Below are 16,994 nucleotides of genomic sequence, written 5' to 3' on the forward strand. Positions count from 1 at the left end.
AGAATTAGATAATTAATTGTATTATAATTTCATTGTATAAAATGTTTATGTTAAAAAATTTAATGTTTAAAATGTAAAAGTAAATTATAACTGAAAACTGTAATGGTACGAGACTAAATTTTAAAACAAAATGGCGACAACCAATGTTTTGAAATTGTCACAGATCGTCCATCGGTAAGATTACGATTATTAAGTTCCTGACCACTTTTATACTTTATTAAACTTTCAGGTCGTATACATAACTAATGTTAAATAATAATATTATATTTTTATATCAATCGTTATTAACTCATAAAGGCCTAGGCCTAGATTAATTTCCGACACTTGGTTCGGGCCAGTCGGTCCTCATTAGTCATTGTTCGCCGGTGGTGGTGTTGAGTGGGCCATGCGTCTGGTGTTCCCAGGCCTAGCTGGACTATTTTGGCATGTCATTGCATGAGCCTAGTCGCAGTTAGTTGGTTAGGCTAAATATATTTTATTTTGGTTGAATCCTGATAAATAATTAAAATAATAATATTTTATAGACCTAGCTATAGGGCCTTTTAGTTTAGGTCCTACTGACTTTTTTTGTGTTACTGTTTTTACAATCATAATTATCTAGCTAGGCCTAAGGCCTCATCACTAAATGGTAACTTGTTTTTGTTTTATTTATAGAAATGTTTTAAAAACATTACTTGGAGCGAACACACGACATACGACCATCGTTCGATCAACAGCAAACAATGCCACATCAAAGGAGGAGGAGGAGAATAAAGTCACCCTTAGTGATAGCTGTGTTAAAGTAATTAAACATCTGTCCTGCTTCTTTGCTTCAAAACTAAACTATCAATCAATTTTATTTTAAATTCCAGAATTTCCGATATTTCTGAATGAAAATGATAGGTCTAATTCGATGTTAATGCAATATTATTCTTTTATCGTTCCAGCAAATCAAGAAAATAGGGGCACAGGGAGAACATTTGCGTTTATCTGTTGAAGGTGGTGGCTGCTCCGGATTTCAGTACATGTTCTCATTAGACTCAGAGACTACAGATGAAGATAGGTAAAGTGTCATGTCTATGGAGGGCAATTGCTGTCAAAAGTAAAACAACATTGACTCGGATTTCCTCAACAGCTCTTCAAATCAATTTCTCATAAATATAGCCATAATAAACTTTAAAAGCACCATGCACATTATCCATACAATTCCAATGTGTCAAGTTGGAGACAGGCAAATGTACAAGATTTCCATAAAATGGGGGTAGAGAGGCATTATGACAAATGTCTCATGGATTCAGGCATTACAATTCTACAATCTGAACAGGTCAAACAGAGGCTTCCTGCTAACCAAAAAATGGGGTTAGAGAGGCTAAGCACACCCCACCCCTCCATCACAAATATCAAAAAGCTCTCTTTTTAACTTAATCAAGATATACTGTACCTGATAGAAACCACACTACTTGTTTTCTTCCTTCTGCAGGGTTTTCGAGAAAGATGGTGCAAAATTAGTTATTGATGAGATGTCGCTAGAATACGTAAAAGGGTCAGTCGTAGATTATCAAGAGGAACTAATCCGTTCAGCTTTCCAAATTGTCAACAACCCTATTGCGGAAAAAGGATGCTCTTGCGGCGCATCATTTTCAATTAAATTTTAAAATATCGTAGATAGGTTTACAAAAGCTTCATATGTGAAAGCCTTTTGAAAATTAAAAAATTTATAGGAGGATCATTATTTATATTAACAGGGTGTAACATCCTTGACATGGTGTATATCTTGCGATGTGGAAAAGTAATTCCCTTATATAATACAGTATTGTCAAATAAAACATTTAAATATTGCAATCTAAAATGACATTAACAAACATAATCTTGAGGACAGTTTTAGTTTGTGTTGTACCATCTATTTAAAATACATATAGGAAAACATATTGCATTAACATAGAATTTATGAACATACAGTATTTGCTTACTGTTCACTGTAAACTGTGCATGTTCTAATAGGCTTTGTATAGATGTAAATATGAGATATTATTAAAATGTAACAAATTAAATTTGTAGTGATTAAATGACCATAATGTAGAATAACCCTATAAAGGGCACATCTTTAGGATCACCTCAATATGGGTTGGCTGTAGTTGAGAAAATTTGGACTGGCATACAAAAATCACAACTTCACAGAAAACATTTATTATATTTATTTCATGAAAAATTATCGCAACCCTACCCTAAATTTAAATATTAATCTGCAAATTATGTTTACTGGCAGAATACAGAAATTTATTGGCCCAAAAGGAAATTTGTTTCGTTGACAAGCTTTCAAACCATTAATTATAAATATAAAAAGTCATGAATTATTTTAATATAATAGGATAATTCATACACAATACAATACAACACACACAAAAAAAACAGTCGGGCTAGCTATGCCTAGCTGGTAGAGTAACCAGGCATGTTTAAGCCTAAACTAAATTGCATAATCAACAATCCAAAATTAATTTTCCTCCACAGTTAAAGACCATAACTATTTAAATGATAATTAAAAAATTAATTAATAATCAGTATATAACCGGGCGGTAAATGTTTATATATATAAAAGTATCTCTTTGGAGATCCTGCTTTGTGAATTAATATACGGAAAGATGAGGGCGTATCGATTTGATTTCTATTGCCTGTGCGTACAACTAAGAACTAGTACTATTCTGCTGTACCATGCCGAGAGTGTTAAAGTGTCGCTATTCAATCAAATTTTATAATGTGAAAGCCCCTGTGGTCTAATGGTTAGGACATCTGCATATGAAGCAGAAGGTTTGAGTTCGTGACTCGTAGGTCTAGGCCTAGTGTCTTTAAATGTTGACAGTAAACAATTTCATATTCTCATGCATTCTACTCTTTGGTACCATTATTTATTATATTTACAGACAAAAGCAATACCATAATATAAAATACATTGAATATTCATTGCATCTCTGAATTTCTAAAATATTTCATAAAATATTTAAATAAATAATTAATATTAGTTTACTTTTTAAAATTTTAAAACAGACATTGGTTTCCAACTCTCCGTACCAGTTCGCCAGTCCCTTGTTTTAGGTGTTCCACTTGAACAATGTTTTTGAATTCGTCTATGTTCACGTAACATCCCTTGAAATTTAAAAATACAAACTTAAATTAAGGTAGGGTTGAGTGGCTGAATGGTAAATATTGGCTCAGGTTCAAGACATACCTTGACCATAGTTATGGTGGTAGAACCAGTCTTTTCAGATAAGGACTTGGTAAGGTCCAGTGCACACATCTGGCTCATGTGCACTTTACAGAGCCCAGTGCATCTTACAGAAACAGAAAAGGATTATCCTGGTCTTCTGGTCCACTTCCAGTTCCAGTCATTTTCAACTGCATTGGTTTAACCAAGGCAATCGAACAACAGGATGCTTTGCCAAGATATTAACTTGTAACAATTCTTTGATCTTATGTCTGGCTGCGACAAATACCAACAGTAATGTACTATGTACATATTCTCTGCGGCGAGCAGTGTCTGTTTAAGGAGCATGGAACTGATTGTGTCGTAGCCACAGATAAATCCTTTGATCTCCAGAGCTCAGCATCCTGTTGTTAGAATGCCTTGGTCTAACAACCTTCAGTGGCGTAATGCAGGAGGCAAAGGCTCCTGGTTTAGCACTCCTAAATGGCCTTCCAACGCTGGGTAGTTGCATTAGGGCTGCTCATGCTCTGAGGCCCCTTAAGCTGTAAGGCCTGGGTTAAGTTATGTCCTAAGGGCATGAAAAGGAAAGGAAGTTTCCCAGATACAGGAGATACATTATACTGTATATATACCCTTAAGTGTCTCTTTCCTCCATTCAATTGAAATTCTCTTCTACTATGCAAAACACGTCGATTGTTAAAGACAAGACATTGACCTGGATGCAACTTGAGTTCCTTCTAAAACAAAAATAGTACAATTATTTTAAAATTCCTTTATTTATTTGACCAACCATACATTTACCAGTACAAATGAGTTGCCTTCCAAAAACAATATCAGAGATTGTTATGTTGTAATACAGATCGATGTGACTGCATTGGTCACATACATTTGCACGACTAGCACACTCAATATACTACAGAATGTTTACCTTCAAATTTGAATTCTTCAAAAGTTCGGCCAATCGTCTGTAAGCGCTGTAGTATGGAACAACTTCATCCTATCAAAATGTAAGTGTGAACAAATAAATTATAATATCTGTATTATAAGAGAGAGAGTTTATGTAGTTTTCAAATAGTTTCCACATGCATCTATACACATGGGGTATCAAAATACTGGGTTGTATTGTAATGGGGTAGGACAACAACAGCAATTGTACTGGGAAGGTTGTAAAAATTGTTATTGAAAAATACAGTTTTTCAGCTTGACATACTTCATCAACGTGCAAGGCGCCTTCAAACGCTGGAGACCATGTCACTGCAGTTACCTATAAAATCAAAATAAATCTATAATTATCCATACACATCCAACAGCAAGTAATTCTTCAATTACAGGATGGATAAACTATACATTTTTAAATTGTTTCATTCCATATGCATCCAACAGCGAGTAACTTGCCAATTACAGGATGGATAAACTATTTTATAATTTATCATTTGAGGCTTAGAGAGTGTAGTTGAAAGAGTCGTGAGTTACAACCCCAGCATTAGGTCAAGATTGAACCCTGGACCTTGGTATTGGAAAGCAAGCATGTTACCACCAACCTACAGCTCCACTGCATTTATCTTGAGGTTTAAGAAGTGGAATTGAAAGAGTGCCGAGTTCAGTCCTGGCACTAGGTCAGGATTGAACCCTGGACCTAGGTCAGGATTGAACCCTGGACCTTGGGATTGGAAGGCAAGCACATTAACCATCAAGCTAGTACCACTACATTTATCATTTAAAAATTTATTTGAGGTTTAAGAAGTGGAGTAGAAACTAGGTCATAGCACTAGTCACTATTGAACCCTGGGATTGAAAGGCAAGAATGTTACCCACCATGCAACAGCTCCAATATTTATCATTTTACCTACATGTTTTGTAACTGGATGAACATTGATGTGTGGTCTTTGATATTGGAATGCTGCAGGATTTTCTCTGAGAAAACAAAATAATAACTTCAAACACAAGAGAAACAACAGTTAAATATTGTTGGCATAGTATCACTATTTATAACACTGACATGAATGTATTCTTGTAATGTGATTGGTTAATTATGCATCACGTCAATTGGAAATAGCCCTAACAGAAAAGTGATATCTAATAATGATAATTCTAATATTCTCACCATACAACTCATATAAACATTCAATATTTGTATAATCAATGTTAAAGTTCTGTCTACACTATCAAACTAGTTTGACAAAAAAGTGTGATGTGCCCAAATATGGTAGTGATATGCCCTAATAAGCTAGTGTGTGCCCAAATAGGGTAGTGATATGACATCATCATGTCCATTTATGGGCACATCGCATAAAGTTTGATAGTAGTTTGAATTGAATTGAAGTATAGACAGAGCTTAAGAGATGGTATTCCTTTGCAACTCAAACAACTAGAAATTAATTTTGTCTTTCCAAACCAGAGTGAGTGTTTCATTTAGGAGAATGTCAGAGAAAGTGGAAGCATCTTATCTATTTATCATACCTTTCAAAGTGCACCTTTTGAAACGTTGCAGGCACTCTGCACAGCGTGTCAAAATCATCAGGGAATTGTTGGCGTAGTTCCTCAACTACTTGAAATATATCAAGCAGAACATTCTCCCCTCCCACAACTGCGTCATCAAATCTTAAAGAAAAAATATGATTGATGATTAGGTTGTATTGGGTATAGAATCTTTATAAACTTCTAGGGCACTAAATTATGTTATGCGTGTTAATTATCCATGTGTGAGTGGATATAAATATTGAATGGCAGATTGGAACATTCCATTAAAACAAAAAGGATACACCTCTATGCTACACGCCTTGATTCTCATTATTTGTTTATAATAATAATAATATTTATACAGCGCACATATCCACAAAAGTGCTCAAGGCGGATATTGCTATGCAAGTGGAATGGGCGTTAACGTATTTGAGAGTAAAGGCCAATTTGCACAGATGAACGTTAACAGCAAGCGTAAAACTTCGTAGCTTGCCCCGCGTAGAATCTGTGTCTATACTGAGCAGGAACCGACCCATCCTCTCTGCGTTGTGTGTAAATGGTCATAAGGAATAACATACAATAGATTCTACATTTTTATTATCGTTACCGCTCATCTGTGTAAATTGGCCTTAAATTACTATATTTTAACGATACTATGCGGTTCATGCAATAAATCCAAAACCCCTCCTAGACCTAAAGATCTATCTATACTATCAAACTTTATGTGACAAACAAATGTGATGTGCCCATATATGGACATGATTATGTCATATCACTACCATATTTAAACATATTATAACTACCATATTTGGGCACTTTTTTTGTCAAACTAGCCAGAGTTTAGCGTTTTTAATTCCTGGCATATTTATAGTTTCAAACACTACATATTTTCAAACATAAGAGTTTAAAAAAGGTTACGCACGAGATTAATAGGGAGGTTTCGCAACCTTACGAATACGATAACGAAAACGGATACGTCATACATTTGTGAAACTTTTGAGCTGATCCCCATTTCATATTCGTAAAGCGTATTCGTGTTGATGAATATCACCAGTCATATTCGTAACTACAAAACGAGTATAGTTTTTGATCTATTTGCAAATTTTGCATTTGAATCAGGAATGATTCATGATTATAATATAATTATAGATTTATTGAAAGTAATTTACTAAAGTAATTTACTAAAATGCCAAGTCAATTTTGATAAATAGCAGTTTTTAAAGTCCTCACTCGCTTTGATGTTACGCTAGGCCTAGGCAGCCAAGCACCAAGCAACACATACCTGCGCTTCGCTCAAATTTACCGCAGTCATATTTTGGACGTGCCTCAATATTTCGTTGCCATGCGAAACAGATTTTTTAATGGCTTACGAAAACGAATACGTGTGCGTGACGTATCCATTTTCGTTATCGTATACGTAAGATTGCGAAACCTCTCTAATAAAGAAATCAATTTTACCTCATACAATGAAGAAGCTGTAGCCCTGGGACAGACTCATAGTAGGACAGGTCCATGTGGAAGTCCAACTCTACAGATGTATATGCAATGTTAATGGGTTTATCTTCGTTCTTGACATCAAAATGCTAAAAACAATGTCATAATATATGTTTTAGTCTCAACGATTATAGACGTCTTATATAAGTCAAAGATTCTCTCCAGGTGGAATGCCATCCTGAGATGAGTAGTAGTACTTAGTACAGTCTTTTCATTTATATAATTTTACTTTCTATGGACCAGAAAATCCGAAATAACAGATAATGAATGAACTGGCTGGCTGTTTTATAACAAAATAGTTTATCTACTTACATCACCATAAAGAGTAGTCAGGACACCTCCTAGCCTTTTAGCAATCTGGATAAAAAAGGAATAATTTAATACAATGTAGGAACCGTAATCATATTTTCAGGTAATATTTTTTTTCTATCCAATTAAGGCAGAATTCATTACCTTAATTATTTTCTATTATAAAGAATTGTAAGATAGCTGATCTACTTCTTAAATATACTAAACCTAACCCTCTAAATAATCTCTCAACCATTTAAAAAAAAACATGTTCTTGAAAGACCTCGAACCGAGGCCTCCAGTGTAATAGGTTAAATCCTTTACCACTAAACCAAACATTTCGCTTGCAAACGCTGTTTACACAAATTATTTAATCTCTCTGCATGCTTATATAGCGCCCTCTCCAATTTGCCATAATTATTCATGATTTATGCCTTAATTGGATAGGAAAAATAATAATGCTTCCTGGGCACCTATTTATTTTTGTACAAGGAATTGGTAATTGTTATTAGGGAGTTTTCGCAATCTTACGAATACGATAACGAAAACGGATACGTCATGCACACGTATTCGTTTTTCGTAAGCCAGTAAAAATCTGTTTCGCATGGCAACGAAATATTGAAGGCGCCGTACAAAATATGACTGCGGTAAATTTGAGCAAAGCGCAGGTACGTGTTGCTTGGTGCTTGGCTGCCTAGGCCTAGCGTAACGGCGATCAACATCAAAGCGAGTGAGGACTTTAAAAACTGCTATTTATCAAAATTGACCTGGCATTTTAGTAAATTACTTTAGTAAATTACTTTCAATAAACGTATAATTATATTATAATAATGAATCATTCCTGATTCAAATGCAAAATGTGCAAAATAGATCAATAACTATACTCGTTTTGTAGTTACGAATATGATATTCGTCAACACGAATACGCTTTACGAATATGAAATGGGGATCAGCTCAAAAGTTTCACAAATGTGTGACGTATCCGTTTTCGTTATCGTATTCGTAAGGTTGCGAAAACTTACTAATAACTAAAAGATATACAGTAATCCTAAGACATTTACCTCAATAACCTTATTTTCATCATTTTTAGTTGGGATGCCGTCAATCACAGTTACGCCATACTCATTTAAATATTTTATGTACCTACAATCAAAAATAAATAAAATGCCAGGTGTGTTTTGGTATTTATTTTAAAATGTTCATAAACATCACTTATTTTTAGTATTACTTGTGACATTTAGTTAAAAAATACTGTCCAAGAATACATTATTTGATAGAATACTAAAAATAATTTAAAAAATACCTCAGAAATGTCTTTTCACAAGACATGACCTGTTCAAAATCAAAATATTCTATGTCGCCCTATAATATAATTAGGAAAAAAACATTTATTGATAACCAGTTTTCATGACAGAAACCTGGTACAGACAGCTGCTCCAATAAATTACATGCTAATGATTTGTATTACTGATTTAGATATCACTACCAATATATATTTTGATATGAATCCAAAGGCAAATTATTGAAAATAATGACAATGCTGTGGGTATCAGTGGCTGTATATCTCAATGAAGATACAAAATAAAATAAGCAAAAACCATAAAGGAAAACAGCTAGAAAAATTAGCATAGCTTTCGGGTAATGCTAGCCCTTCATCAGTGCAAGTGAGAGTACTTGGACAAAATTGAGAATATGTAGCAGACAAGACTGGAATAAAAGAAATAAAACAAAAGAGGAACAGGCTGGTAAATAGAGGGTGGAGAGAGTAGAAAACAATGAAGATACATTTTTATATGTATACATGATGGACTATAATATCTTATCTTATACCCCTTTTACACCGCCAGTAAAAATGCAGAGTTGATCCGGAATTGTATAACCCGAGTCGTACCCGGGACGCAAAAATGCGGAAATGTAGGCCGGTGTAAACGACGTAAAAAGTTACCCGGGTCGCTGAACCACCCGGGTAAGTGATGCGGAATGTATTCAGCGTCAAGTCATTACTTGCAGTAATAATAATAATGGTAGTCTTACATAACGTCTAATACAATTTTTCTAAGCGCTTTACACACAAAATGCAGTGATGCTACACAATTATAGGAATTAGGATTTGAACCCAACACTCTGGGATTGGCAAGCAAGTATGTTAACCATCTATCTACTGCAGCAGAATTTTCCTGGGATTGGTAAGCAAGTATGTATTTCCAATTTCCAAGTAAGAATTTCTTACCGTCAAAAACTTATATTCACACTTTTTCATTCTATCATTGCGAGCTTTCTGCGAGTAACAATGCTCCTTAAGCCAATCCAGTGTCACCACTCCTACATGGTCTGGTTCTTCTTTCCACTGAAGTTGAACATGATTGCCATCTATAAAACAACATGGAATAACAATTCTATTCTATTAACCAGTGAAATAGTATTTAAAATCCTTAAATGGAAGCAGATGTTCTAAAAAGCAGAGAGTGACAAAAAAAAAGTGAATTGAGTCCCTAGTTAGTAGTAGATGAACATATGAAAGTTCATGTGGTCAGATGGTACCGCTCCCATCAGTGAGCACAACTTTCATGTCGAGTGCTGCCACCAAACAGCACCCGTTCGTCTGTCCACAACGACAGGGGCTGAATGGACCAGTACACCGGGGTAACCCCCTACTCTTCAAAAAGATGTACTGGGTTCTTTAACACAAACACACGAGCCAGATGTGTACACTGGACCTCCAGTTTTAAGTCCTTGTCCGAGAAGACTTGTTCTACCACAAGAACAATGGTCAAGGAGTGAATAGAACCTGTGCCGATTGTATAGCTATGGTTTGCGCCAAAGCTCCTGCTTTAACCGCTCGGCCAGTCGACTAAAAGCACTGTTTAAAATCAATACTGTATGGAAGAATGTATGTTCTTGCATAGTATACCAACCTGGTTGTACTGTTGCAGATATTAGAGTTGGTTTTTCTGGAATACTTAAAATATCAGTTAATTTCTGTCCACTATGAGCTTGTATACAGGAATCACATTTGCAGTTATAGCGAAGCCATATACTATGATATCTGTAAAAAGAATTTATTACATATCTCTACCATAGTCTGTAAATTGTGAGTATTCTCAGATTGGATTAAGTTTAAATTTTTTTGAACAAATGTTGGATGCTGTAGGCAGGGCAGAAAAAAAAAGGAAAGTTACAGTTGTAATAAGATAAATTTAAAATAAAAAATGAAAATTTAAAAAATAAATAAGGTAATAAGATTTATATAGCGCACATATCCACAAAGTGCTCAGGCTGGTGGGTCACCTGGCTAGGACTGGGTTCACAGGGTCGATAGCTTGTGGCAAAATAACAAATAATATATGGTCCATATCGTGAAAAGTTGCTGCTTTATACAAAATTTAAGGGGTTTATTTTGTAGAAAAGCGAGAACCCACTCCTCATAATAGTGTAGTAAGGCTCTACAATACACAATGGATTGAAAGATATATATACCCTGTCCACACCACCCAATGAAAACAGTTGGTCAAACAAAATTTTAATTAATTTTGATTTATTATTGTTGTTTCTCTGGATATATGTTACGGTCGTATCTACCACTACGCATGAAGACAATAGGTCATGTGACTTACCTACTGATGGCTTCAACGTCGTCATTCCAACGAATAACAATCTCACTTCCATCCTCATTAATGTTTAAGTTGTCGTTTTGTGTAGATATTGATAACTAAAATGCAAAAAGACAACATGTATGAATTTGAAAGTACTATGGAAGTCGTCCAATGGTATGGCATCAGTAAATTCTCAATTAGGGGGACACCATTGGGAGCAAACAATTGGGGTGTCCCTGAAAAGGTGTTGGCCTTAGTGTTAAGATAAGTTATATTAGCCCTTGTTTAATTTACAGACAAAAATGTCCTCTTATGAATGGTCCTACTGTATTATATATATAATAATTTTCATGTAATGAATGGAACCATAGAACCATCTTTACCGTTGAATGGAACAAAATCAACAATGAAACTGTAAGGATACTGTATATAAGGTGTAAAATTTAAAATGCCATCATCTGTCATACAAATAGGTTCTGCTATTTAGGGCACTAAATGTATGAGAATATTTGTTTTGTCTCAAAGCAACACAATTCTATATACACTATAGTACTACTACAAGTGAATGAGTGGCCGATTACATAACATCGGCAAGGGTTCGAGGCTCACTTGCTCCATGGTTCTGGTGGTAGAACGAGTCTTCTCAGATAAAGGACTATAAACCATATGTCCAGTGTACACATGACATGATCTAGCTCATGTGCACTTTAAAGAACCTAGTACATCTTTCGAGACGAGTGGGAGGGGGTGGCTACCTGGTGTTTGATTGACGAGGTCACCCAGTATAATAAAAGGATAATAAATAAACAAATAAAAATAAGAAAATACATGCAAATTAATTTTAAATTTAAAATCACACAAAAGATTGAAACTACTATACCGTTTTGAGAAAGCTCCTTTGTTCATTAAATTGAGTTTTCCTGTACAATAATTCAGGTAAATATTTACGCTTTGATGAACTTGAAATAACAGGATAGTTTGTGGACCTTGAACGTCTAGTATGAAACCGACAAATTCGTCTAACACCAAACGCACACAGATTTTCAAAAAGACTTGACAGTGATTTAAAATTCTGCATCAACATCTTAAATAATAATTTAGTTGTTTAATTGAATTTTGCAGGATTTAATTAAATGTTAAATTATGCAAGCAATTGCTATTTTTTTGTTGCATAAATCTGAAATTGCGTGAAGAAATTTTCAATGGCGCTGCGCAATTTGAAAATTGTACAAGAAAAAAAGAAAAGCGGCCCCGATCGTCTTCAGCGTTGGGCCCGATCGTCATACCAGTTGGGCCCGATCGTCTTAGCGTTGGGCCCGATAGTCGTTTGTGTTATATAAATTTTTAATTCCTAGTGCTAGTGTCAACATGCTTTTCTTGCGTAATTAGGATTTTAATTAAAAAGGTTAATTAGATTTTTTTCTGATTTTATCATAATTTTTCCCTAATTAACACTACTGCTGGTTTTAAGAATTTCTTACCAATACTCTCGATTTATGAATAAATGTGATTGTTTTGATTGTTATTATTGTGTTGTTTGCATTATTATTATTGTATTATTTTTTTCAATTTTCCGAGAATGTTTTGGGCCCGATCGTCTCTGGGCCCGATCGTCTTTCACCCCTGATGGGCCCGATCATCTTGAAGTGGGCCCGATCGTCCGATGGCATATGACCGTTTCGGCCACAACAGATTTCTATGGCGCGCCATTCACGCATATATTAGACCGTGCTATTGTTTTTGCTATTAGTTATCGCATCTCATGCTTTGTTGTATAGTACTGTAATTTTTATGAATATTACTACACATTACAGTGTTATCATTCTTAACGTTATTCCACTACAATTTGCATTTATTAGATTTGTTGTTTCCATTCCAGTTTAGTTGTATCATGGAGTCTTGGGGAAAACAAATTCAACTGTCAGTGACACAGTTAAATACTCTCTTAGTACAGACGTATTAATAGTTTGGCTATGAAAAAAGAAATGCTAAGAAAAAAAAAATAAGTTTAATTAAAACGTTTTTCCTTACATTGCTTAGGTGACCTAAGGAACAAAGAGGAATATCAGGAACTTACACATCAATACAAGCAGAATCAAGAAGAAAATTAGTGATAAAAAAAATATATTTAATTAAACTTTATCGTCTTCATTTGATTGGTTTTTAATACAACACAGGAGTAATTCAATGTTTTATCATGGAGCTCAGGTCATGTCTTAAGAACACAGGTGCATAAATAAAACGAACATATCAGACCCAACATAAAAATAATAATCGAGTAATTTGCGGCGATATGCATTTAACATATTTTAACATGCACAGAATAAATGAACATATCATATCATGTCAATATACAAACAAAATGAGTAATAATTGGGATAAAAATGCGACTAAGGATAACATTTGTTGCGTTCAATGCGAACGTCAGAGGAAGTCCCCAAACTAATTACTATGCCTATTATCAATTAATAATTGCTGCTATAAATATATTGAGCAAAACGTTGAATTGTATTATTTTATTCAGAAAGAAGCAATCAAACACTGTTTTTCAAAGTTCGGAACGTCCGTAATTTCTACGGAAATTCGGCCCAATATTACGGACGTAGGGAAATGAAGATAAATAGGGTACTACGGAAATACTTAAATGATGGGGAATCCCCGGCAAAATGCAATGACTACGGACAAATCAACGACCCATATGACGGGGTTTTCCACGTACCTTCTCATGACGCACACAGTCAGAAATTCATTCCGAGCCTGTTCAGAAACATATCTAAAAAAAATTCTTCAATGCCTTCGCATAATTCCTCTTGGGTAGTGGTGTTCATTTTATTAGGTAAAATTTTACACGCAAAAACAAACGCACGCATTTCCATATTTACCAGTGTTTCATTTACATCTTACAACATATTAATTCTTAATAATTATATACTTAATTTCTTCAATTGTTTCTTCCGATAAAATAAATCGTATTCTTAACCACTTTATTCTTCCGTTTCTTATTCTTCAAAGTTATATGTATTGCACCTCGACACATTAAAATTAGTATATATCCCTACGTACTTCAATTCGTTTTATATTTATAGAAAAATGTACATGACGTTAATAATTCTTTACCGAAACATTTAATTATCACTTTAGTAAATCTTTGTTTCTTATATTATAAATCATTTCTATTGTACCCTGACACAAAAAATTAGTATCACTTAGGCCTCATTCAATTCATTTCTTTTATTTGTAAAAATTATACATTTTAATTTTCACCGTATTGTATTTGTTGTACTCTGATCGGTATATACGTAATTCTTCGTTTCTTATCTCATCATGCCACCTAGCTACAAAATACGTATTTTATTTTCATTATTAATTAATTAATTGCCAAGTTTGTCTGTGTCCGTGTTTTCCTGTGTAAAAACAAAAAACAAAAGTAAAACACAATGAAATCGATAATCCTGTATTACATTGTCGTGTCTCATTGTTCCCCTATCAATGGCACTATGGGCGTTCCATAGATATGGTAGTATTATTGTCTGTGGCCGAAATTGTCTGTGGCCGAATCCCGTCTGATAACCATCTTGCGTAGGGGCCTAGCCTAGGCTCTAGCTACTAGGCTGGGGAACAGACAATCGGGACCACGGACGATCGGGCCCGATTCAGTGGCGTATCCAAGATTTTGAAGTTGGGGGGGGGGGGGGGGGGGAAATTGCCAATTTGCCGACAAAATTAGTATCATTACCTGTACATAGGGCCTACACCCCGATATACACCTGATCAATATATGTTCTAGGATTGCATAGTCATATGTTGTCTTATAGGGATAACGATGCAAAATTAAAACCAAATTAAACATTATCTGTTAGTATGTTGTATTAATATTACAATAAAAAAAGAATTACGAAAATCTGACTTGTAGTTTTCGAAATATAGGGTCTAAAACATCGCCGAAAAAGATCGTTTTTAGCCACGAAAGAAGTAAAACCATTTGCGGCCGGCCTCAGTCGACAATTCTATTAACTACGCCATTTTTGGTTTAAATAATTACATATGATTACGTTTTTTAGTAATTTATTTTATATATCACCCATTGGAAATATCAATAAAACATTAAATGCTTATAAAATATAAAAAGTTGTTTACTTACGGAATTCGGACAAATTCATTGCTCTAACTTTGTGTATAACGACAGACCATGTGAGTTCATGGTACTGTACACGCGCGAGAGAAAACATTTCGCTGCAGGTGATTCGCATCCACCAATCAAATAAAATCAGCCAGAATCCAAAATCATTCAACCGTGACCAATGCCTAATCACGGGAAAGCTTAGCTTTGATTGGCTAACGATGACATCATATCACACAATGGTGGTTTTCTAGTTGAACCTTACACGGAATATTTAATTATGTTCCAAAAATTAAATACATGGATATTTTTTATGGTATGTGTGCTTTTTCTTTAAAAAATTTGAATAATAAAGGCCTCATATCGAGAAAAAACGGGTTTTTGGCACTTATAATAAATATATCTTAGAGAAAAAAGCACATGGCATGTGGAACTATATAATCTATAATAAAAAATAGTGGATCTGAAGGGAATAATATGATATGTACATAAACAAACACTCAAAAGAATTATGTTTACAGTGCAATTATTGTCAGAATAATAGTTTATTCTTATTTGCTTAACTTTATTTTTCCCCGGTACCTTTGCTTGCCGACGGACGCGATGATGTGCCGACGGACGCCAAATCAGGGGGGGGGGGGGGGGGGTCCGAGAGAACGTATCTTTGTTACGTTTTACTATCAATCCATTTTCATCACACAATCAATTTTAACAATATAGTAGTATAATAATAACACTTTGATTGAATAGTGATGGATTAGAGTGTTGACCATAAACCATTGGTAATTTACTGAAAATCCGAATGAACTTGTGTTATAATACAAAAAAAAAGCATTTACACATGAACTTTGCGTTAAAAAAAATCACCGACAAACGAAAATAATATAGCCTATATTCATTCCTTTTAAATATTAGGCATATTGCAAAGGCCAATAATCGATTTGTCCATAATTATTGCGTTTTGCCGGTAGATTTTTCATAATCTAAGGCCAATTTTTAGGCCAAATCATAATTGTCCGTATAGTTCTGCATTTCCGATGCGTGTAGTACCCTTTATCTTCACTTCCGTACGTCCGTAAATATTAGGCCGAATTTCCGTAGTAATAATAGAGTGTGGTTTAAACAACACCGTTGTAAAGTTTATAGTGGATGAATAAAAATGAATTTTGGAAATTGTGGTTTTAACATCTGACTTTATTTAGAATTTAGCCTAATTCAAAATAATAAAATTCAACGTTTTGCTCAATATATTTTTAAAATTATAAATTTACATTAATTGAGTACAGTTATTAGAATGTATTAAAGTACCTTAATCGGGGACTTCCCCGTGACGTTTGCATTGAACGAAAAAGAATGTTATCCTATATTGTTAGTCGCGTATGTTTACTACTGGTGGAATATTATAGTATTATGTATTATATTATATTATATTATATTTAAGTCTACAATCCTCTTTTTGCTATAGCGCACTATAATAGAGTGAGTGACATTTCCGGCGAACTAGAGGTGCAATTTATCATGAATTTTACGTGCGAGAGTATCATTTGCGGCCATCTAGAGGTGTTATTTAACAAATTTCTCGCTCAAATACTCAGTGTCAGAGTCTTTGGGCAACCCTCTTAATTAAAATAGTCCTGCGACCGCCCCTGCGTATTTATTTTTTAAAATTTTCCAAGAATGTTTTGGGCCCGATCGTCCGTGGTCCCGATCGTCTGATAACCACTAGGCTAGTCTAACTTTTTAGACAATTTTTTAAAGATGGCTCGGTCTACTACTAGTTCTAGGCCTAGGCTATCCCGTCAATATTAATTAGAAGGAGAGAAGATAACACTGCCTCCTAATTTCTACGTCTAAATCAAAA

At 34.5% G+C, this 16,994-nt stretch overlaps 2 protein-coding genes across 2 annotated transcripts; one reads left to right on the forward strand and one right to left on the reverse strand.

The window, feature by feature from the left end:
- The first annotated feature begins 125 nt into the window (after window positions 1-125).
- Window positions 126-2,299, forward strand: LOC144851894 (iron-sulfur cluster assembly 2 homolog, mitochondrial-like). Its single transcript, XM_078709546.1, has 4 exons — window positions 126-174; window positions 655-781; window positions 927-1,042; window positions 1,460-2,299. The coding sequence occupies exons 1-4, from the start codon at window positions 131-133 to the stop codon at window positions 1,632-1,634; spliced, it is 462 nt and encodes a 153-aa protein (XP_078565672.1). The 5' UTR covers window positions 126-130; the 3' UTR covers window positions 1,635-2,299.
- On the reverse strand, window positions 2,160-15,199 carry LOC144851893 (gamma-butyrobetaine dioxygenase-like). The gene is made up of 15 exons (XM_078709545.1): window positions 15,155-15,199; window positions 11,894-12,097; window positions 11,035-11,129; window positions 10,336-10,466; window positions 9,651-9,790; window positions 8,724-8,782; window positions 8,482-8,563; window positions 7,445-7,489; window positions 7,097-7,221; window positions 5,639-5,779; window positions 5,029-5,092; window positions 4,389-4,442; window positions 4,107-4,175; window positions 3,811-3,915; window positions 2,160-3,120 (listed from the first exon to the last, which is right to left on the reverse strand). Exons 2-15 carry the CDS (start codon window positions 12,095-12,097, stop codon window positions 3,013-3,015), a joined length of 1,422 nt encoding a protein of 473 aa, XP_078565671.1. The 5' UTR covers window positions 15,155-15,199; the 3' UTR covers window positions 2,160-3,012.
- Between the last annotated feature and the right edge of the window lie 1,795 nt (window positions 15,200-16,994).

Source organism: Antedon bifida, chromosome 9, assembly GCF_963402885.1.
Source record: "Antedon bifida chromosome 9, ecAntBifi1.1, whole genome shotgun sequence".
Classification (NCBI taxonomy): domain Eukaryota; kingdom Metazoa; phylum Echinodermata; class Crinoidea; order Comatulida; family Antedonidae; genus Antedon; species Antedon bifida.

What these genes read in the sequence shown, in the direction of transcription:
- LOC144851894 (XM_078709546.1), top strand. Translation starts at nt 131, where the DNA reads ATGGCGACAACCAATGTTTTGAAATTGTCACAGATCGTCCATCG. An exon ending in TTGTCACAGATCGTCCATCG is followed by an intron (nt 175 to 654) that starts GTAAGATTACGA and finishes TTTTATTTATAG; the next exon opens with AAATGTTTTAAAAACATTAC. An exon ending in TTAGTGATAGCTGTGTTAAA is followed by an intron (nt 782 to 926) that starts GTAATTAAACAT and finishes TTATCGTTCCAG; the next exon opens with CAAATCAAGAAAATAGGGGC.
- LOC144851893 (XM_078709545.1), bottom strand. Translation starts at nt 12,097, where the DNA reads ATGTTGATGCAGAATTTTAAATCACTGTCAAGTCTTTTTGAAAATCTG. An exon ending in GACGTTGAAGCCATCAGTAG is followed by an intron (nt 10,467 to 11,034) that starts GTAAGTCACATG and finishes TTCTTTTTACAG; the next exon opens with ATATCATAGTATATGGCTTC. An exon ending in TGTGAAAAGACATTTCTGAG is followed by an intron (nt 8,564 to 8,723) that starts GTATTTTTTAAA and finishes TTTTGATTGTAG; the next exon opens with GTACATAAAATATTTAAATG.